Below are 23,411 nucleotides of genomic sequence, written 5' to 3' on the forward strand. Positions count from 1 at the left end.
AAACACACACACACACAGAGTCTGGAAGTTGAAAAGGTCTTAACATTCTGATTCGAAAACGGCACACAAAATATTCTACATACTGTTTTCATTCTCTTATAATTTAGTATCAGTTTCAATACTGCTTGGTTCTTCTAAGGTCTCTGTCGCCAAAGAATTTACTGTTAGTAATTATGCTAATTCTCTCCAAGTGAGGGGTAAGTAATGGATCAGTTTTATTATCATCTGTAACATGCATGGACTGAGGGCAGGGCCTGCAGTTGCTAGTAAAGCTGAAGAGTGAGAGGCGACAATACTTGGGAAATAACCACCGGGAGCAGCGCTATTACTGGAGATAACAACTATCAGCCAACCTGATAAGTGGAACTTACGGTTACAAGGTGAACATTGCATTCAAATTATTTCTAGGAAATACTTAAATCATAAAAATGTTAGCACTGGATGTTTCTTTATCAAGGATTCAGTGCTAAAAAGTGCTAATTCTGGCCAACACTGTGCTAAAAGCTGCAACAATACACCTGTAAAGATTTTGTTATAGGAAAATTGTTTCCATGTGTTGTAAAATGGGCACTGGCTAAATATTTCCTTGCCCAGAACATATCTTTAAGTTTGTAACAAAACAGAACAAAAATGAACACACTTGATCTAGGGGACTTCAGTAACATTTAACTAGCAATATGGTTGATTTTCTTAGCATTTAGAAGTGCTCTGGAGTGATATTTAGATGGTGCAGGGCTCTGATGACAACTCTTCATGAATTTTGGCCAATGCTTTGTGCAGGTGTGCCCGATTTCTTTATAGCAGAGGCAATCACAATAAAAATTTTCTTTACACCTTTTCTTTACATACGTATCACCAGCCAGGTACTACCAGGTGCTCTACTTCATCTCACATCCTCACAACCCCCTCTCAGTTGCTTGATGTCACAGAAGAGAGCAGGTTCAGAAGGGACAGTCTATGTAGGTCCCACATGGCTGGTGATGTGTAAATTCCTGTGATTTTTTTTTTGCTGTTTATGTCTTCCCTTTGATTTAACTTATTAGAATATCTTGTGATGAATAGATCAGGGAAGAAAATTCATGCCATGGCTAGTCTGCATTTCCAGCAGTCCTCAATCAGATCTTGTGGACTTTGTAAGCTCCATGTCATGCTTTTGATTATAGTAACCCTACATGTATCTTTCGGTCAAAGTCCATTCACAATTCACTATGCCTAGTGGCACTTAATAAGTGATTACTAAAATACTGGCAGCTTGATACAAGCTTTTAATCATAAAAAAACTTTTTTTTTCAGGCTACACTGGCAAAAATTTGTTAATGAAAAAGAAAAGCAGAAATTCTTTGGCTATGTCCCTGAAATTTTGACCAGTTTTAAGTGTTTCAAAAAAGAAAATACAAGAACTGCAATATAAATAAAAAGACACAGATTCACTATTAGAGTTACTCAATCAGCAGCTTTCAACAGGATAGCGATCTATGCACAGTACTAAGAAGGGCAACATAATTTGAAAACAGAAATTCTGATACTTCTTTACCCCCTTTCACAAAATACACTTGCATAGCTAGGGTTTAGTAGTATGATCTTGCCAAAGAGAAATTCTGAAAGTATTGCTTTCCAATTAATTAAATCAGTAAATTTTTAAAAGTCGATTTAATGCACTGATTTTATTTTATTTTATTATTTTTTTAAGATTTATTTATTTATTTACACAAGCACTGGGTACAGTCAGAAGCGTGGGAGGGTGAGAGAATTCATCAGAGCCAGAGCAGGGAACAGAACAGACAGACTGACGAAATACACTGCTGAGGGGAGCAGCGGGCGGCAGGAGAGGTCTGTCGCGCCATGTGGGACCCTCGCGGGTGGCCGGGGATGGAACCGGCGCTGCAGAGGCTGCCGGCAGCTTTGCAGCCCAGCGCTCCACCGCTGCGCCACCAGGGGAGGCCCTAATGCACTGATTTTAAAGGTAATATTAAGGGGAAATGACCAAGGACAATCCCTCCAAATGAAATTGAGAAAATAAACTTTTTGACAAAATTTGCACATCAGAATGCAAAAACAGTTGAAAAATTCACCATTTCTACATAGTTGCATAAAATGGATTTTGTACTATTATGACAAGTCCCCAGGTATCTATTTATAGAGGGTACTTACGCTTCCTGGCTCTGTGTCACTCTTAGGCATGTCCAATGATACTGACTGAGTTGTAACTTTATGCCTAAATTTTAAGTTGAGCACATGATTTCACTTTTAATTAAAAAAATAAGCATATGTACTGTGAATGAAAATGGGTGTGTCATGAAATTAAGCCAAAGACACACTGTAACAACTTGGAATTCATTCAATTTCCTACTTGGTTACTAGTATAAACCCCATGTTTTAATTATTTCCTGTTTGCCGACTTTGAATAATGTCCAAACTTTAGCAGTCAGCCAATTAGTTGGCTTTTTAAAAAAATGAGAGATTTAGGCACTCATGCCACGTATGTCAGACAATTAGGTATTTAATATCCTTAGACATGTGGTATTAGAGTCTCTCAAAACAGTGATCTGTGGGAAGAATATTTATCAAATAGGGCCAAGTAGTAGTACAAATCTAAAATGCTGAAACTGAGAATGGCAATAACATAGATATTTTGGTTTTGGCAAATCCCTATCTAACATTATTTCATATATATCCACATGGATAAATGCACATAAATAATGACCCTGGGCTTACAATTTCTTCATGCATTAGTTCTTTAGAAATAATTTCTAAACTGAAGTCACAGAATGCCATGCCTATCAATTTAATTACACTGTAAGCTAACTGAAATCAGGAAAAGCAAGATGTTTTTATGTCTAAGAAAAACCAAATACTGTTGGGAGAAATCCCAGAGTGAGGTAGTTAGAATGGACCTTCAATTACTGGATTAAACCACATTCCATTCAATTTCCCTTTGAACCATCTTGATAAACATTCCAATTAGTTCACTTTCTAAGTGGTTAATGTGGCTGGCTACCCCTCCCAAATTAACATAATCTGCATATTTAGCTACACACTTTAAATACATTTTCAAGTGATTTGAGTTAGAAAACAGTTTATGTGTTTCTTGAGTACTGAAAAGTACAGGCCACATTCATTAAAAGTAACTAGGGAACCCTCTTTGGGGGCTTAAAAAGTAACAAAGAGCAAAAGGAAAGCAAGAAGTGAGGAACAAGTGATGGGATGAAATGAAAGGTATTAAGTAAGCATTTTTTTCTGGAATTCAGGTTTCCCTCTTGTTGCAACAGAATGTGTTAAGGGGAAGAGTTTTCTTAGATTAATTTTCTTAGGGAATGATAAGGTGAGTGAAGTCAGCACATTTTCTTACTTTCCTTCTTTTACAAAGTCCAAAGAGCTACACTTGGGCATTTTCAACTTATTCACAGTCCCAGCATTTATGACTCCCCACTTCAAGGGGGGTGAGGAGGTGACTGGGCAGCCGGTGTTTTGCTGCTCAAATTTTTGGTTTGGCCCATTCACAGACAATGAAAAAAGAATTCCCAAGTCTTTTTAAAAAACAAATAGGCGGTTGAGCACCACACTGTCAAGCTGTTCGCAGCCTCTGCAGTGTGGGTTCGATTCCCGGCCAGCCAGGGAGATACCCACATGGCACGACAGATCTCTCCTGTCTTGCCTGCTGTTCCCATCAGCAGTGTTTTTGGTCCATCTGCCTGTTCTGCTCCCTGCTCTGTCTCTGGTGAATTCGCTTACCCTTTTGTGACTCTGGCCTGTACCCCCGTTCTTATATAAACAAAAACAAATCTTTAAAAAAAAAAAAAAGAATGCAAAAACACTAATTCAAAGGGATACATGCACTGCTATGTTCATTGCAGAACTATTTACAATAGTCAAGTTATGGAAACAATCTAAGTGCCCAATAACAAAGGGGTATATTAAGAAGATGTGGTATATATTAACATAGTGGAATACTATTCAGTTATAAAAACAAGATGAACTCTTACCATTTATGACAACATGGATAAAGAGGATTATGCCAAGTGAAATAAGTCAAGAGAATGGCAAACCATCATATGATGATTTCACTGATGTATAATACAAAGAAACAAAACTAAACTAAACCATAACAAACCTAGACATAAAACTGCAGAAAGGAGGCTATTAGAGGAGAAAAAAGGGAGGGGTGAGGAAAAAGAGAGGAGGGAATAATGGCTGATGGTAAAGGACTACGGGTGCTTTGATGGTAGGCCTGGTGGGGTGATGTGTATTTGTCAATGTGTGAACTTATTCCTGTAAATCATATACAGTATTGCAGACCAATGTTACCGCAATAAAAAAAAAAAATTAAAGAAGTAATATTCTTTTCTTCATTGTACCACAGGATGTCAGCAAGAATGAGAGTCAGAGATATATGTTCTCTTTGGATTCTGCCTTATTTGTGACTGTGATATTCTTATCACTTACATTCTGTCTTTTAGAGTCAAAGAACTATTCTGACTTGGAGGGAACAAAAGAACATCTCATTCTATTCTAATCCTATCTACCCAGTTAGTTTCATCTCTGGATGCCCTCCTGATTCACAGCTTTCAATCTCTGAGAAATTGGAGGAGAGATCATGTGCGCATGTGAGGGAAGAGGATAAAGTTTTTATTCAGGGAGGGGATGGCTTGTTTTTTCATCTTCTCTTTTGTGTCTCTCCACACAGTTAGAAAGTGGAGAATGAACAATAGCCACCTGCTGGTTGACTGACACAGGTAAGAGGCTCACATGACACTTCACAGAAGATCCTGGTGGAAAAAATGCTTGGAAGTCACAGAAAAGAATCTACATTCCTAGTATAATATTTAAACTGCATTAATGAGCCAACTTCTTTCCCTCAAGTTTATTACTTACCCCCATATCTAGTCAATCACCATTTGTATTTATTCTAGCTGAAAAAAAAAAAAAAAAAAGCCTCGAGTCTGACCTTTCCTCCCGATTTCTACTGCATTAGTCTTTCACAGAGGCAACATTCTACTTCCCTGCCACTCCTACAAATTTATCATTAACACTCACACCATATTAATCTACCCCACTTAAAATCCCCTCCTGCTTCTCCATTGCTTTGGGGGGAAATCCTTGTTTAAACCTGGCACATGAAGTCCCTCCAAATATAAGTCCAACATATCTTTCACTGCACTTCGATAATTCTCTCCATTTGCACAAAGTTCCGCTCTCTTAAATGCTTCCTCCTCCTCTCTGCCTGGTAAATGCTTCAACTTTCAGCTCATCTACTTTGGGAAACCAGCTCAGCACCCTAGAAAGGGAGCTGCTTCTTCCAGGTCTGAGGTACTTCATAGCCATAAGCAAGTGTTTCGCTGAGGACTAGAGATTCATCAGCTCCTATGCTCGCCTGCCCTCTGGGATTTGTCTTTATCCACCAGAACCTAGCAAGGTACTTAGAACACTACAGGTGCTCAGTAGTGGTTTTTGAATAAAATTAGCACTATCACTTGGCTGAATGCTAACATTACCATCTGATTAAATATTTTGAAAACATACATTGCTTATAATTTGCAAAATTAACTTTGCCTAGAGGCATTCTCAGCTATGATTATTTTAAGTTGCTCCCTTATAATTCAAAAGTCAATGGAACTACAACTGTGCCATAGGTTTTTTCCCACCCTTAAAGAAAATAATTTCTTTCCTCCAACTGTCCAATCGAGGTAGAAGTTGTGCCACTGTGCCAGTAATGTAAACATTGTGTTTTCTGTGGTGTGCAGAGAACCCTGGAAAGGATATGTTCAGGCAAGGTAATGTTTGAATATGGCCTTTCCACACACTGTAACTGTTTGTTCTGGCTTGAAAGCAGGAAAAGAAATTTATTTCACCTCACTGCAAACCCAAAGGTTGTTTGGGGCTTAAAGACATTTTTGGTTGAGTCACAAAACTGTTTGTAAGGCAGCTGGAAACTTTCATTTGTCTTTGAGATTCTTGTTCAGAGAAGTAATATTTATGATTATTACAGACTTATGAAGATTGCCATAGGCAGCTAGTACTTTAGAATGTAAATATAATACCTTTCTTTTAAGGGAGTCTGACATTAGTTTATGAGAAAATATTTTTATAACATTAGTAAGTTAAAATATTTTCAAATCTAGTTACAGAAACAAAATCAAAGAACTGGGGATACCTACAGCAGGGGGAAGGAAATAGAAAATTATTTTTAATAATTTTTTTAATAACTACCTTTATTACAACATTTTAATGGTTTGCTAATATAACTCTGAATGTGGATTTCTTAAAGAAGACAAACATGTACAGAAAGCAATAAATTGTCTTGTCTTCTTCCCCAACAAACCCTCTTCAGAGAAGAAAGGAGTCAAGGGTTTGTTTCTACATTAGCACACCATCGCACTGGATTTTAGGAAGATAAGCCACTATCAAGAATATGAAGACTTGATGTCCACCTCAAGCTTGGTCTTTGAGAACTTTCATAACCACGTGAAAGAGCTTATTCAGCACTTTCTCAGTATCTATTAACTTCTCAGAGCAGGCTAGTAAGACATGGTCCCAACCCTCACAGATTTTATATGCTGGGCAAAGAAACAGAAACTTGAAATTTGATAATTACTATGAAAAAGGGATACACAACTACCCTTTATTTAGGGTTCACCACAAAAAGCCATGCTTTAGGCTGAGAACTTTATATACAAAATCTCATGCAATCTTCAAAGCTAGTGGGAAGAAGGTATTACAACCAGACTTTTTAGATAAGAAAAACAAGTCTTAGAAAGGTTAATGAACTGGATGAAAGCCATAAAGCCAGGCATTGCTGAGATTCAAATCCAGGTCTGTTTGAAGTCAGAGTTCTAGACGCAGAAGCACTATGCAGCCTGGCAGGTTAGGTGAGAGGTGGTGCAGTGAGTGACAGTGGGAGTGAAATTTTGCAAGTAATTTAGGCAATACTGGGAGAAAATGGACAGGAGTGGATGTTTCAACCTAAACAAAAGCAGGAGTGGGGGCCTCCCTGGTGGTGCAAGGGTTAAGCACAGGATTATGAAACAATCCACAGCCTCTGCAGCATGAGTTTGATCCCCAGCCAGCCAGCGAGGTGACCCACATGGCGCACCAGACCTCTCCTGACTCATCGGCTGCTCCCCTCAGCAGTGTATTTCAGTCAATCTGCCTGTTCTGTTCCCCACTCTGTCTCTGGTGAATCCGCTCACCCCCTGCATCTCTGGCCTGTACCCCAGCTCTTATATGCATCAATAAATAAATCTTGAAAAGAAAAGAAAAGAAAAAAGAAAAGCAGGAGTGAAGACATAAGCTATGAGGGGATAGCTGCAGGCACATTCCAGCCACCAGAAGAACCTGGAGAGAGGCAGGTGCTTGAGTTTTTGCTAAATCAAGGAGCTGACAATGAAGGAGATTCACTTATAAATAAATTAAAAATCAAAATCAATAGGCAGCTATAAATCAGAGACATTCTGCAGGGGAGAAGGAGGGAGAAGGATCAAAACAGGGGAGGGAAGAGCACAAGGGACTATGGTGATGGGACACGGGTGAACTGGTGGTGGGAATCTCATGGGGACTACATCTGAGAGAAGAAAGCATACATTGTACAAAAATGAAGAATGATGTAGAACATATATAAAATAATATTTAAAAATTTTTAAAAAAAATACAAGACAGTATATCAGTGTCTTCTCTGACTGGCATTTGGTTCCCAATTTTAGTTTCAGGGACTATTTTAACCTAGACAGTGAAGTTACACTTCTTTCCTTAATCATTTTGCTGACACTGAAATACTGTTGTGTCTAAACCCTTCTTTTTTTTTTTTTTTTTTTGCATTCTTAGTTTTGTTCTTTCATTATGATCTGAGCAAAGCAGTTCTATTCTTTGTTTTTAATTTCTATTAAGTTCTGTAACTGATGAGAAGGTACCACATTTTCGTGACTCCAAGTCTTTTTCTTTTTCTTTGTTATGTTTATTGAGGTAACACTGATTTACAACACTGTATATGTTTTAGGGGTACAGGCTTATACCTTTACAAATGTTATCAACCACATCCACTTATCACAAATATTAAAGATTTTATACAATGTATTGTGTGCCCCTCCTAATCCCAGTATTTTAATATCTTTATCTTAATTTAAAAAAATCAACTTCTGGGACATCATTTGGTTTTGATTTTGCTGCCCCCAACTCCATGATTTCCCATTAACATGCTTTTCTTATGCAAGAACTAAAATCAATTTTCACATCTGTCTTCATGATGTTCATTCAAGGGTTATAATTGGTCCAAATCACACTTCTGAAAAACTAAACCCTAAAAACCATAGTCCTGAATATTGAAATCCTAAGAGATCAAAATCCCAAAAGTATAAAATACCAAAAGTCACAATCCTGAAAGATCTAAGTCCCTAAAGTCTAAAGTTCCCTATATCTCAGTACTGAAAGTTCAAAATTCCGAAGGTTGAAATCCTGAGCTGAAAAGAGGTGAAAATGTAGGCGAAAAATATAAAAGTCTTTCCTGACAAATTTTCAGTCATTATAGCTTCTGTTCCTTCACACAGTACCATGCTTGCTTTCCAAAGACTCTGTTTGGCAGAGAATAAAAAGAATTCAGCAAGCTCAGCAGTCTTCTGAACCAAGACACTTGCTGATAGAGAGGTTCCTCATGTAACAAAACACATTAAATATTCCTGGTTAGGGATCTGACTGTCGAAGAACAGACTTCTAATATTCACCAGTAAGTCTAACATAGAATAAAACAGGCTTCCCTTTGCATAATGGATGGTACTTCCAAAGCGGTCCCTACTGTTTTATATCAATATATATATATATATATATATATATACACATACATATATATATATATATATTAAATTCATGTCCCTACTGGATCTGAAAATTCTAGATCTTATTTATTCATTTATGTATTAATAACTGGAAAAAGGGGGAGCCTGTATAAATGTTTATTTGAAAACTTGGTAGACATTGCAGGAGAAAATGGCCTTCAGTTAAATACCCGAATCAAGAAAAATTTGAAATTAGGTGTGATCAAGGCTTCTAAAAGTGAATTTCTGGATGTTATCAATAAAGTGTGTTTTTCCCATTTAGCTTATTGCATTTGTTGGAAAATTCAGGTAAGTGGATTGGCCATACAATATGGCAACTACAAAAACTTCAATTTAAAATTGTATCATTTCTTTGCATTAGCATTCCTTCTAGCTGATAAAATTCTAGGGGAGTTTAATGAATTAAAAGCTGCATTTGCCTGAAGAAGCCACTGAAGTTACATAGTAGTTTGAGAATAACTATGTGCAAAGTACGACAAGAGGACACCAAAAGGTACTGGTGTTCTACCACCAGTATTGTTTCTGCCTAAATATGGTCTGTGTAAGTGTACGTGGAATGGATTTCCAGATACCCAACACAACACAGCAGCAAGGCACAGAAGATGGGAAAATTTCTCCTGATTTGCATTTTATTATGTGAGGTGGCCTACAAAGTGTTGTTGTCATGCTTTTATGTGTTTCACAAATAAATTCTCCTTTAAGAATGTAAATAAATGACTCAAAGATTTTTTTAAATTATTTTTTTCAGAATTATATTTTCAGGGTTTTGATCTTTCAGCAATATGACTTTAGGAATGTTCACTTTCAGGGGATTTTAATTTTTTGGGATTTTAAGATTTAGGATGATAGCTTTCAGGATGGTGTCTTTCAGGATTATAACCCAAACCTGGTTATAATGCTGTGACAGAAGTAGATTAGTGGTTACCTAAAGCTGGGACAGGGAATTTGTAGGGTATCTCAGTTTGGGCTACTATAATGTGCTACCGAGATTGGACAGTTTGAGCAACAGAAATGTTAATTTCTTACAGTTCTAGAGACTGAAAACACTAGATCACGGAGCTAGCATGGTCAGATTCTGCTAAGAGCTTTCCTTGGCATGCATACTGCTGCCTTCATGCTGTATTTCCATAATCAGAAGAAGGAGTTTGGGGGGCAATCACACACTAGATCTCTGCTCCTATCTCATAAGGGTACCAAACCTATCAAGGGGGCTCTACTCCCATGATCATCCAAATTTATTCACCTCCCAAAGGTCTCACCTCCAAATATCACACTGGGAATTAGAACTTCAACGTATGATTCAGAGGGAGTACACAAACATTTACCCCACAGTAGGGATTGACAGCAAAAGAACATAGGGTTTATTTTGGGGTGATAAAAATATTCTAAAATTGGTTATAGCTAAGATTGCACAACTCTGTGACTATACTAAAAATATACTGATTCATAGACTTTAAGTGGGTGAATTTCAAGGTATGTGAATTATATTTCAATAAAGCTATTATCAAAAATGTTGTTTATGGCTCTTCTTAACAGAAGAATAGGATTTCAAGAGGTTTTATACAGTACAAACAATTTCTGTGGCAATTCATTCTGATCATCACATACAAATTTAAGTATCACAGGAAAAAATAGGGTAAACTGAGAGTTTCAGAAAATTTTAATTCAATGGCATTTTAAAACCGTTCTTTAGTCACTTGCTAATATTCATCCAATGAAATGGAATGCAATTATAATAGGTCAGCTAAATTGTATTAAGCACTCTTGCATTCTCAGAATTGAAAATAACAAAACCAAGAAGGAAGAAATACACACTTTATATCTGGGTAGTTTTATCACCAACAAAGAAAAATTATATTCTTTAACTTCAAAATTTCCCCGATAAGCAAGTAGGGTTTTATAGATGAAGAAAATGGCTTGCTAAAATTCAAATAACTCACTGTCAGAGTCAGATGCGGTTTTGATGGCAAGTGTACTGTCCTTCCACTGCTTTTCCCACTTATTTTGTGCTGAATACCGAACCTGTCTAATTTTTCAATGGCAAAGACAGAGAAATCTCTGTAAAATTTAAAAATATCCTAAACTAGTTCAGTTTCTTCTTTGTTTGGAGTCATTAGCAAATATTTAGGCTCCACATAGACTGTGAGCATATGGCAGAGCCCACAGAGATCTTGATTAGTTCTCAATGACTATTGTTACTACTAATTATAGACCAGAAGAGTGGTGCTGGGGAGTAAGATTAGATACACCACCCTGCGTGCATTAGCCCTGACCTGAAGCCAGACAGCTTTGAACTCCCTCTTAAACTGTGGATAGAGAGTGTACAGGGAGTGCCACCAAAATGAGAATCCTATGTGTTTATAGATTAACTGAGGTGTCAGCAGCAGCAGCAGTAGCAGTAGAGGGCTCCCTAACACCATACAAAAGCCTCACAGGCAGGACCATCACTACCTGTGTAGTTCCCTAGTTAACTCCCCTATCACCTCCATGTCACCAAGGTTTACTTGTTTGCAAAAGGATATTCTAAAGACCCATACTTAGAAAGACCAGATGAGTTCTGTTTATAAGAAATATCAGTGCTGGATTATCAGTATATGTAAATTAACTGAATTGCTGTTTGTCTTCTTTAAAAAAAGCAAGCTGGAATTATAAGATTTAACCATAAGGAAGTTCAGTTCCTAGATTAAATTTGAAATTATGTGTTTGAAATTATGATGTGTTTCAGCATCATAAAATTCGGTAAAATATGCAAGACATCACAATTGACTAAGTAAAGAAATGCAAAACAGAATTACATAGACATTATAAATCTTAGCTTCCCACTTTGGCAAATAAACTAAGAAAAGGATGGTATGCTAACAAGTGGTTAGGATGAAGATGTCAATGCACTAAAATCATAGGAATTGAAATGAATTAGTAGTGCTTTGGACTGGTTACTTCATACTTATTCTTGATAAGTACAAATTGAGTTAATGGCTACTAGAAAGTTAATCTAAAAAATCAAAATACTGCTATGAAAGTTGAGAGTTCTGTCAACAGATAAAAAACCCAGAATTTCTAAGACTCTCTTTTTTAGCTTACTGAAATAATTCTACACATAAAATAAATATCGTTACCTTCTTCAGATCCACAAAATCTAAGGAAAAAATGCCATGGACTATGAAACATGCCAAGAGCCTGAGATATAAAATAAAGTTTGGGATATAATAAAAGAGTCTCTGTTTTTAGAGCAGAAAGTAAATTTAGTCCCTTGAGAAAACTTTCAATTTTTAATTTAATACAGTGTCTCGAATTATTTCTGACATCATTTCCTTTTGAAAACTTTTCCAGTGGCAAGAATATCCATATAAAACTACAGTGTATTGAGTATTATCATTAATTATAATAAGTACATGTATCTGAGTATTTTAAAGAATAATTGGGTCATTTAACCAAATCAATAGGTATGTTATAAAAGCCCCTTTAAGTCATTTGAAATGAACTGTAAGAATTGAATTTTCAGACTCAGCAAAGTTTTTTCTAAAAATCATGCATTTCTAAATAATTACTCCACCCTGGAAAGTCTGCAAATTACATCCAGTAGTAAGCAGATAACAAAACACATTAAAGGGAACCAAAGTAGATTATTTCATTCTTAGTTTGCAACCTCATCTGTTATTCTCATCTCACTCACAGATTAGTAGTAACAAATGTATCTTCTATATACTTTCACAATATGTTAAGAAAGAAAAGCTAAAAAGTCACTTATGAAAATGATAAGCTAAGTAGACATTAGGGCGCAAATACACCCTTGCGTAAGATCAGAAACTTATATGAGGTTAAATAAAATACAGGGTGATATTATCCACGCAGATACATATTTATTATTATACAAATCATACTGTCCATTACTAAACCCACATGTGTTGTAACTGTCTGGTATGTGTCTGCATCCTCATTCCCATGTGACCTCTCTGAAGCATAACTTTTATCTTATCTCCCTTAGTATCACCGCAGAACGTAGTAGTGCTGGGCATTTTTTAAACAATATATTTTTTAAATAGATAACACTGACACTCTAGTAAGGAAAAGCATCAAATAAGGTCATGATGCTCAATATATTTGGGCATGGTGGGTACAATCATTAAATAAAGTTTAGATCAGTGTTTGTCTGAATATTTGGACATTTGTTTCAGATTTGTTTTTGAGATGCTTCTTAAAATGCAGATACTTTTCCTGCCACTCCAGATTCAAATGCAGTAAATCCAGATGAAGAGTGTAGTGGGAAGAATGGATTTTAAAAATGAGTTTTCCAGGTAATTCTTAAGCACCTAAAGAATACCTTTCTGCTCAATACAAATTATAATAATTAAACTGGTATTTAAAGCTATCATTTCACTTATTCACTTTTAATTCCGTTTCTTGGACCCTAGTTCTGCTGAAACAAACGTAGCAAAGCATTTATCCATCAGTCAGCTCCCACATGGCCAGACTCTGCCACCCTCTTGCTTCAGGGCAGGGTAAAAGAGGGGGCAGCTGGCAACAGACACCATTACCAGAGGGGTCACAGAACTCTGTAGTCAGAGAAACTGAATTGGGAGTGGAAAACAACAATTATATAAAGGAACAGGAAAGTTTTCTGCATAAGGACTTAAATTCACAAGATATCTGTAATGCAGAGTACCATAAGAACCTTGGTCTTTGCCTTCAGGAGGGTTATAATCAGAGGCAGGCTCAGGCTGGAAGTGAAGATAGAAATCAAATTTTAAATCAGGAAACTGAATACACTGGTCAGCATTCTTGAATGCAAATTCAAATTTTTATTCTTACCTTGGTTTATTGAGAAGGGACCAACAATGCAAAATACCTTTGGAGGAAATTATGCTTATTTTGTTTTAGTTCTCATCAGGTATTTCAGCAGTATAAAGAACTGTTATTAACGGGTTTTATACCATAGAGTAGCTTATTATAGTTCAGCAAGAGCAACCATTCTTATCTAGAATACAATTTAAGACTTTAAGAATTAATGTCATTTCAAGAAAAACAAGTGTCAACCTTACACTGGAAACGAAATAGACACTCCAAAATGTATCCATTAATTTTTGTCTCTTGCAAGCTTGAAGCATCGGGAGTTTTCCATTGAGTTAATACAAAAAAATTTTGGATCAACCTGTAAACCACTTTCTGCTCCCTAGGTTATTAATTTTTAGAAATGGAATTCTTGGAGTATGCCCATCAGGTTACCATTTTAGTGTGCTTGTCAGTACAGTGAAAGAAAAGCTACGTTGCTTTATCTCATATTATACATCTGTAGGAACCATTCTGAAAATAAAAAAAAACTAAATTCTTGTTTACATATTTTCAATGCTAAAATATGAACATCCTTTAAAATATTGGTGGTATGGTTTTTAAAAAGGAAATTAAATATTGTCTTGGCTTTTTCAATCTTAAATATAAATCATAATTACTATTTGATTTTAAAAATAATTTTCACTAATAAAACAATCCATAGTTTTCTTAAAGGAAGCATACATATGGAAGAAAATACCACAAGTAAGGTAGTTATAGTTGAAATATGCCAATACAATTGATAAAAGTAATTTAAAAAATCGGAAGATGTGAACTTGGGCAACTGTGAGACCTTCTTCGTGCCTCAGTTTTCCTGTTGTGAAATTGGAGGACTGGACTCTGTCATCCCGGAGGTGACTTCCAACTTTACATTCCAGGAAACATTATTCATCTATTAGTTTACCAGCAGTATTCTTTTAAACAAGCCTTTTTGTTTAAAATTACCTTTCTGGTTTGGTATAATTCCTCCACAATCCATCTTATAACCATAAAAAAACAAAACAGAGTCTGTGCCTAATCATTCTCACAGAGCAGTTTGCTTTTAAGGTGTCATTTGTGTATCTCAACTATTTAGGATTATTCTTGGGGAAATATTGGCCCTAATTTTATGTCCATAGATTATAATGTACTTTTTGATAGAAAAGGCTTGCCTAGTTCTGAACTGCAGAAGGGAGGGATCCTAAGATGCATTTTAAATGGTCTTTGGCTTATGAATATCTTGTAAATTTTTTTAGGTTTCCACAGTTTTGTAATATTGGTAAAAAGCGATTCCATTTTATTATAAATCTGCTCAATAAATTCCCGAGTTTGTTTCTCTATAGCTTTCAAAGATATTTTCTTTATTTTCATTGAAGGAAAGAAATGACTAAATAATCATGTGAAATAGATAAGAAATTGGTCATAAATGACAGTGAAGGAAGCAGGACAGTATTTTTTTTCTTCTGGTCTTAGAGAAGAACATCGCCTACAATAGACCCTCCACAATTTGCAGCATGTTTTTTAATAAAAAGTGCCAAGCAACTGGCAAAGTTAAATGGCTTTATGTTACTCAGAAAATACAGGCCAGAATAAAAAAAAAAAAAAAGAAAAAATACTACCTTTGCGGAGGTATGATTTCACAAGCCATTGTTGCACATGAATTTGCCAGGGATCCTCACACTGTTTCTTCCATGCAAGTGTGGCCGACTGTACAGTGAACGTCTTCTTACAGTGGCTAAGCTGGGCTTGGGACGTGAGGCTGCACCTCACAGCTGGAGAAGCCACTTGCTCTGCAGTTAGCCAGCACACTGCTGTTCTCAGCCTCCAAACTTCTTCAAGCAATGCTATTTTATTGGTTGCCTCTCTACATTTACACTGCAGTCCACTTTGACCTTTTGTTCCAAGGAAGCAGCTGAACAAGCATCCAGCCAATCAGAGGAGCAGCTGCTGCGGTGCTTAAAAGCACTGCTTCTTTTGCTGCTGTGCCTCCTCCTCTTCCTCCTGCTCCTCCTTCTGTTCCTCCTCCTCTTCTTCCTCCTCCTAGCTCCAGCTCCTCAGTGGGCTTGCCTAATTCTGGTAACTCGAAACTTTCCTTTCAGCAGTTCCACAGACAAACTTGTCAGTCTGGGAAAAGCAACCAATAACTGCAGCAAGAGCAGAGAGTCTCTTACTTCTCACTGTTACAGAGGCTGCCAAGAAGGAAATGCATTTAAGGAAAGACATTGTTTCTGAAACTAAAGGTTTCTGTGACAGGAGGCAAGCAAGGGCTATGCTCTGTCCCCGTTCTTCCTTAAAAACAAATAAATCAATCAAACAAATGACTGGCATGGAAGGGCATGATACTTTTCTAGAAGGTAGGCATGCTTCTAGACCCTTGCTCTACCCACATTTATTTCCTGTCAGTGTTTGTTTACACTGCATTACACTGCGGTGGCTACTAGTCACTGGTGACATCACCCAAGGCACGTAGCTCCCACTTCAGGGGAGAATATATGCCCTAAGACGGTCCAGGCTTTCAAGGGATCAAAATATCTACCCACACAGAGGCTTATTATTTCTGGATTTTATCTGCACAAAATTGAATGTGTTTATTTATATATACTCACTTTTCCTTTAAGAATATCAGGAACTTTTTTTTTTGTTATTTACTTTTTTTGGCTTGTTATTTACTCTGAACACCAGATCATATTTTATATAAGGATGGCTAAATGCACATACATTATCCAACTTTCCCTCATACCTTCTTCAGTATGGAATACCTACATGTTATTTTTACGAACAGAATTGTTAGTTCATAGATTTTACACACTTCAAGGACAATAGAAATGCATTTGATAAGATTTTTCACATCAGAGAGTAGCAAAAAGTTATAACAAAGCCCAGAGCATTACTTCTGTGAAGGGAGGGCGAGTCCTCAGAAACAGTGGGGGCTTGGAGGTGCCCTTCTCCCTTATAGTTTTTCTAAGATTTTTTTTTTTATAGACTAATCATAATTCTGCATTTAGAACACAAAGTTTCAATGATAGTGTCTACTTTCCTTTTCTATATCTTCTAATAAAAACATTCCATTATTTGACTAAATCCTCATATTTATGAAAATGGATTAGTCATGCTAAAACTTATGTTCAGATATTATGATCAGATATCATAACTAAAATCAGCCTTTAAAATGATGGAAGTTGACTGAAGACCTGAGTTTACTAAAGTAGAAATTCTACTTAAGTAGAAATATATTTCTTTTATAGTCTACATTCAGAAATTCTAACTTGATTTTCCAGTAATGACAACTTAGTTCTGTATATATGCTTGTTTTTTATTTTTCAAATAAAATACATCTTAATACTTTAATGAACTGCTTCAGTGAGATAATAACTGTTACATATCATAACATCTATTTCATTGCTTAGTAAATATGGCAGTAGAAAATTGTATTTCATGTGAGTTCAAACTCCCATGAAAAATTAGGGGCAAAAGAGAAACTGGATTCAGAACTATTCAGGTTTGCTCCACAACATGGTTACATCACAGTGTTTCCTTTATTCTACAAGAGATTTCAGAGTATTTTATACAATACAAATACTTTTAGAAATAGCTAAAATTGAAATGATGATTTAACAACTGTCTTCTGAATTTTATGAAAACATAAAAAAGTACTATATGACTAAGATAGACATACATGTTTAACAATAAAAGACCCAGAGCTACAAAAAGATGCTAAATTGAACTATAACTTACATTTAGTACATAGTAGAGGTAAAATACTGATGAAGAGGAACACTCAAATATCACACCTGATTTCACATGTATTTCCTGATATTTTAGGCCCTTCTATCAGCATTCCCATGCCGTCATGTATCACACAATGAAAATGTCAAAGGTCATTTTTTCCTAAATCATCTAGCACTAAAATCCAGTAATTACTTGCCTTTCAAAGTCTCTGTGATAATTTCTCTCTTTTGATGTTTTTGGTCTATTTTCTGGGCATAACTTGATGATCACTTGTGAATTTATACCTGGACTGTACCCCTTATTTCTGCCATGCCCACTGCCAGGGTCCTCCATCACTTAAACCTCCTGATTATTTCTGTTGTTAACATCCTCACACCAGTATCTTATAGTCAGGTGGCAGGAGCACTGTTCCCTGAACTCTGTCAGTTGTGCCTGACCAAGATTTCCTCCTCAATGAGCCCCTTAAAATACATTGCTCTAAGTGTGCTACATTTCCTTAGCTCTCTTCAGCTGTCTTTCTGTCTGCAGAAGGTTTCAATACAACCTTCACCAAAACCAATTGGCAGACAGCTTAGAACAAGGCACATTTCTAGCTCTCCTTGCCATGAAGTTCTTTCTAAAATAGGTTCTCAGGGCCTCCCCAGTGGCGCAGCGGTTGAGCGCTGGGTTGCGAAGCTGCCCGCGGCCTCTGCGGCCCCGGTTCGATCCCCGGCTGCTCCCCGGCCACCAGAGGAGGGTCCCACGTGGCGTGCAGACCTCTCCTGCTGCCCGCTGCTCCCCTCAGCAGTGTGCTTCGGTCCTTCTGCCTGCTCTGCTCCCCGCTCTGGCTCTGGTGAATTCTCTCACCCTCCCGCGCTACCCAGTGCATGTATAAACAAAAACAAACAAACAAACAAATAAATAAACATGCCTCTTTAAAAAAAAAAAAAAAAAAGATCACACAGCTAAAATAGGTTCTCAAGCACCCGCTGCTCCTTCACCCTCTCTAAATTCTACCAGACTGCAAAACATTGCAAAAGAAAGTCATATAACTGGCAACTAGTTATACTAAAAATTCGTGCTATTTAACCTCAGCATGAACTGCAATACTGTGTGGCAATCTTTTCAGTTATTTTTAAGTGATTTTCACTTTACTGCTACAGGAACTTGCTGCACCCCCCCTGCAGTGACCCTCAGGGCTAATGGCTGTTGCCATGGTCCCTGAGGTCCGGCGTGGGCAAGGAACCATGCGCGCAGGGGGAGAACAGCAAACTCCCTAAGATGCAGAGAAGCCGAATGCCTGTCAAGAAATAATGACCACCAGAAGCTGCCACAAAGATGATTAAAAGAAATACTGACCACTAACTTAATAAAGACGCACTCAGATTTTCACTCTCTTGAAGTGTGTCTGTTTGTCATTTCTTTAACCGAATCCCTGACCACCCTGCGCAGTCTCTCAACCCTGAGACGGCCTCATCGTCCATCGCTGTGCTGGTCCGCGGCAGGTGGCGCCCGAAGGTGGGGCCTGACCTTCATTTCATTGTTTTCACCCAAAGGAGAGGTAAGTAACGAAGAGGTTGCGTTGGGTAAGCTATCTCCTTCTTGTGTGAGTGTGTGAGTGAATTTCTCCTAAAATACCCTTCTTTTTTAGACAGTCAGGGATAGAATCCTCACTGGGGCGTCCGGAGCTCGCTGATAAAGGGTGATCAGTTTGAGACAGTGAGAAGTTTTTCTAAACTTGAAAACATACTCGTGGTGCTGAGTGTGTGTGAGAGTGCATGATTACGGCTCCACAGCCTTAGGGCTACGGAGTCTGAGTGGGCTGCACCCGCGGTTCCCGTGGAGGACGTCATACGGCATAACGGTCATCTGCTCCTTGAAGCAGCCTGGTCCGGGGTTTATACGGACAGACCTTAGCTAAGACGCCTCCGCAAGTTCCCGCGAGGGACACGGGCCGGACAGCACAGTTGAAATAAAGATCTTGTGTGAGTGAACAAAGCACCACGAGGTCATGGGTCAACAACAGACCAAAAACAGAGATCTTTTTCTTTCTATACTGAAAAATATGATTGAAGCACATGGTATTAAAGTAAATAAAAAAGATTTGTTGCAACTTTATGAATTTATAATATGGGTATGCCCATGGTTTCCAGAAGAAGACAGTTTATCACTAGAAACCTAGAAAAAAGTAGGAAAAGAAGTACAAGAATTCTATGCCCTTCATGGCCCATTACTAATTCCTCATCTACTTTAATTGGTTTAGACATGGCAGACAATGTAGCTCAAAGCTCTCAGGTTTTACATTGGCAAATGAATGAGCATTCTGGTCTCTTTCAGCCATATGTGATTCCTTCCTTGCCCTTTTCGTTATGGGGCCGTGATGTGATGGAATCTATGGGGTTAACTCTCACCGCTCCTGATTTAATTGATGAACCGGCTTTTTCTTAGGGGCCATTGCGGAAAATTTATTTGCTGATAATATCGCTTGGAAAAACAATGATCCTGTCTGGATACCTCAATGGCCCCTTACATCTGACAAAATCCAGGCTATACATGACATTGTCTCTGACCAATTACAAAAAGGGCATTTAGAGCCCTCTAACAGTCCGTGGAACATGCCTGTCTTTGTAATTAAAAAGAAGTCAGGAAAATGGAGGCTTCTTCAGGACCTCCGCTCAATTAACGACACTATGCATGATATGGGAGCGCTTCAACCTGGACTCCCCTCCCCTGTAGCTGTTCCAAAACAAAATCATATCATAATTATTGATTTGCAGGACTGCTTTTTCACCATTAAACTACACCCTGATGATTCTCCTCGGTTTGCCTTTAGTGTTCCATCCGCTAATTTTAGCCAACCCTGGCAACGCTTTCAATGGAAAGTCCTGCCTCAAGGCATGAAAAATTCTCCTACCTTATGTCAAAAATTTGTTGATCAGGCTTTACAAGCTACGAGACATAAATTTCCTGATGCATGTATCATTCATTACATGGATGACATTCTCCTGAGCCACTCAGGAGACGAGTGGAGACGCTTTTACAATGTTTAATTACTGACCTGACCTCCTTTGGTCTTGTCATTGCTCCTGACAAAATTCAGCGTGATCGACCACTTAACTATCTGGGAAAAACTATTCATGATGATTTCATCATGACTCAAAATCTTCAAATCCGCCTTGATAAACTTTCCACATTAAATGATTTTCAAAACATTAATTGGATTCGTCCTTATCTTAAAATTACTACAGGTGATTTACACCCTCTTTTCCAGATATTACAGGGAGATCCTAACCCTAAATCACCTCGGTCCTTGACACCCGAGGCTCTCTCAAAACTACATTTGGTTGAACAAAAACTTTCTGAAGCTAAAGTTTCTCAAATTGATTATTCATCACCATGGGAATTACTTGTCCTTAAAACTGAATTCACCCCTACTGCCTGCCTGTGGCAATCAGGTATTCTTGAATGGCTTTATTTAGCACACAATCAAACAAAAATGGTTACATCTTATACATCTATGTGTGCATTTCTGATAATGAAAGGATTGACACGTTCTAAAGAACTGTTTGCCAGACTTCCTGCCACTATTGTTGTCCCATATACTAGAACACAGTTTGAATTTCTGCTTCAAAATGATGATGACTGGGGCATAGCCTTGCTCAATTTTCCTGGTCAGGTCAAATTCCACCTGCCACAGCACCCTATTTTAAAATTTGCGACGGAAACTGCTTTAACTTTTCCAAAAATTATTTCCTCGCAGCCTCTGCCCGGAGCTGCCGTTGTTTTTACTGACGGTTCCTCCTCTGGAATTTTGGCAGTATATCATCCTGATCAGCCTCCTATACAGCGTTTCTCTAAAGGAATTTCTGCTCTCCCGCCCAGCCACCACTCTTTTTCCAGTCGTTACTAAACCTACAACTGCATCACATAAAAATCTTGTTCATGAAAGTTCCCTTAAATGCTTCCCCCGTGGCACTAAATCAAGGGTCTAAAAAAAAATAAAAAAATAAATAAATAATAAATAAATAAATAAATAAAAAACTCAAAAACTTATGGCTGTCTGTATCCCTAAATAACATCAAAGAGGACTCAGCTGACAGCCCCATATTAATAAAACAATTGCCTGAACAAATAGGTCGTTTTTGCCTGGCTGGAGGCAAAAATAAAACATGCAAAACAAAAGGTAAAAGAAAAAATAGCCTGCAATATTAAAAAAAAAAAAAAAAAAAAAAGTGATCAGGATTATTGGGATAGTAAAACTGTTTTTCAAAAGCCAAAAGTTAATTCTAGAGCCAATACTGACCTCTTTGCAGAGGCATCGGCTCCCAATTATGAGACCATTCCAAAATCCAGCCCAAATTTCCAGCTCAAACTTGGCTAAAATTGTTGAAATAAAAATAAAAACTCAAAAACAAATAACAAATAATGTGTCATAATCTTAAATAAAACAAACAAACAAACAAAAAAATGCTCCAATCTTTTCCTGCTAATTATTTGGGGAGGAGGTTAGGTTCCCCCTGGTGGAGTTTTGCCATTTGTTTCTTTAAAAATAAATAAATAGATAAATAAGGCATTTATAAATTCAAAGTTCATTCACAATTGTTAAAGTGATAAAAAATGGTTAAATATGAGTGTATGAGACTATATGACTATAATATGAATAAAAAGTTTTTATTAAAATAGTATAAACCCACTGCAGTGGGCTGGTGGGGGCTGCCCTTGATCTCAACAAGCAGCTGCCTGGATTTTTTTCTCCAGTGTTGGGATCACTGACAGGTCTCTACTACCGTCCTGCTGTGGGGAACTAAACTTTTCTATTATCCACCTTAAATAACTATTTTGGTTCATTCTACCAAAAAGTTCCATTTCCCTGTGTTTCTCTGATTTTAAAATCTACATTGTCTTAGGCAAAAACTGCTGAGTTACTTTTGACCTGCTAACAAGCTATACAGAATGCTTATTGGTTGAATAAAAGCTTTTAATTTTACTTATGGGACCTGTAAAACATTAAGTTTCTTGTTAAAACAAACTAACCTGGTAAAACATAAAGTGATAATACAAACATTTTTGAGCTAAATTCTAAACCTCAAATTTTACAGGCAGACTGTAAAAATTTACCTCTTCTGTTCTCAAAATAAGTGTTCTTTTATGTTTTAATATATGACCGTTCCCAGTGACATAATGTGTTAACAACCTAAAGCCAAAAAATCATTTCTTAAAAATGTAAACTCCAAAAATATTTTCTTATCAAAAAAGTTAGTAAAAACTGCCATGACTGCTGTGGTCTCGAGCCCAAGGTCTTTGGTAATAATTAAGATTAGACACTTATTCTGTGTACAGATTTTAGCTGTTAACTCATTAAAAACCTCAGTATCTTCACACATATTGATAAAATAACTATGTTTCAAAATATATGCACATGGCCAAAATTTTAAATGTATATCAAGAGATCTCTGTTTCTGTTTGTCTTTCTTTGTGTTTGTTTTGTTTTTTACCTCCGGAGGACTAATTATAGATGGCGCCTTTATAAATTATCACAGAACAAATCTTGACATCTTGATCAAACAATTTTTTAATAAACAAAAACTAGTTTAAATTTTATAATATAATTCAAAGCATATATGCCTTAAAGTTATGTTAAGTATTAATACTTTGTTTAAATGTGTTTATTTCAAAAGAAATTTCTGGTATAAAAGGTACTTTTTTCTTTCCTACTGAGTCACATGTATGTGAAAAATGTACATAGTATCTAAATGATGCTCTGATTTCTTTTTGTTTTTATTGATTTGCCTAATTGCTTCTTTATTAGCCATCCTAGAAAAACCTAGGTATGTGCCATTTATGTTATTAACAGCCATGCAAAATGGAATTCCAGTCATAACAGAAACTAAAGCTACAACTAAACTTTCAGGTTTACTTTTTGCAACTATTTATAAAAGCTAAAAATTCTAATGTCATATTACCTTGTGTGTTCACATTTAAGTCATCTAGTTCAAAGAGATGACAGTATTATAATATATTATAATGCCTTACTGCTAATGAAATATGTAACAATCCTAAATCAATGTAATGTGA

At 36.9% G+C, this 23,411-nt stretch overlaps 1 protein-coding gene across 8 annotated transcripts in view; it reads right to left on the reverse strand.

The window, feature by feature from the left end:
- Positions 1–23,411, reverse strand: part of FAM13A (family with sequence similarity 13 member A) — a 269,649-nt gene that overhangs the window by 76,498 nt on the left and 169,740 nt on the right. Inside the window, exon 1 of one of the 8 annotated variants that reach the window (XM_054688136.1) lies at positions 15,248–15,853. The exons of 6 other annotated variants lie outside the window; for them this stretch is intronic. In XM_054688136.1, coding sequence (XP_054544111.1) covers positions 15,248–15,276 — 29 coding nt within the window. In that variant the 5' untranslated portion in view covers positions 15,277–15,853. Of the gene's footprint in view, positions 1–15,247; positions 15,854–23,411 lie in introns of those variants that run through there. One more of the 8 variants, XM_054688137.1, reaches the window with a different exon arrangement.

Source organism: Talpa occidentalis, unplaced genomic scaffold, assembly GCF_014898055.3.
Source record: "Talpa occidentalis isolate TD23 unplaced genomic scaffold, MPIMG_talOcc4v2.1 talOcc4.6, whole genome shotgun sequence".
In the NCBI taxonomy this organism is placed as follows: Eukaryota; Metazoa; Chordata; class Mammalia; order Eulipotyphla; family Talpidae; genus Talpa; species Talpa occidentalis.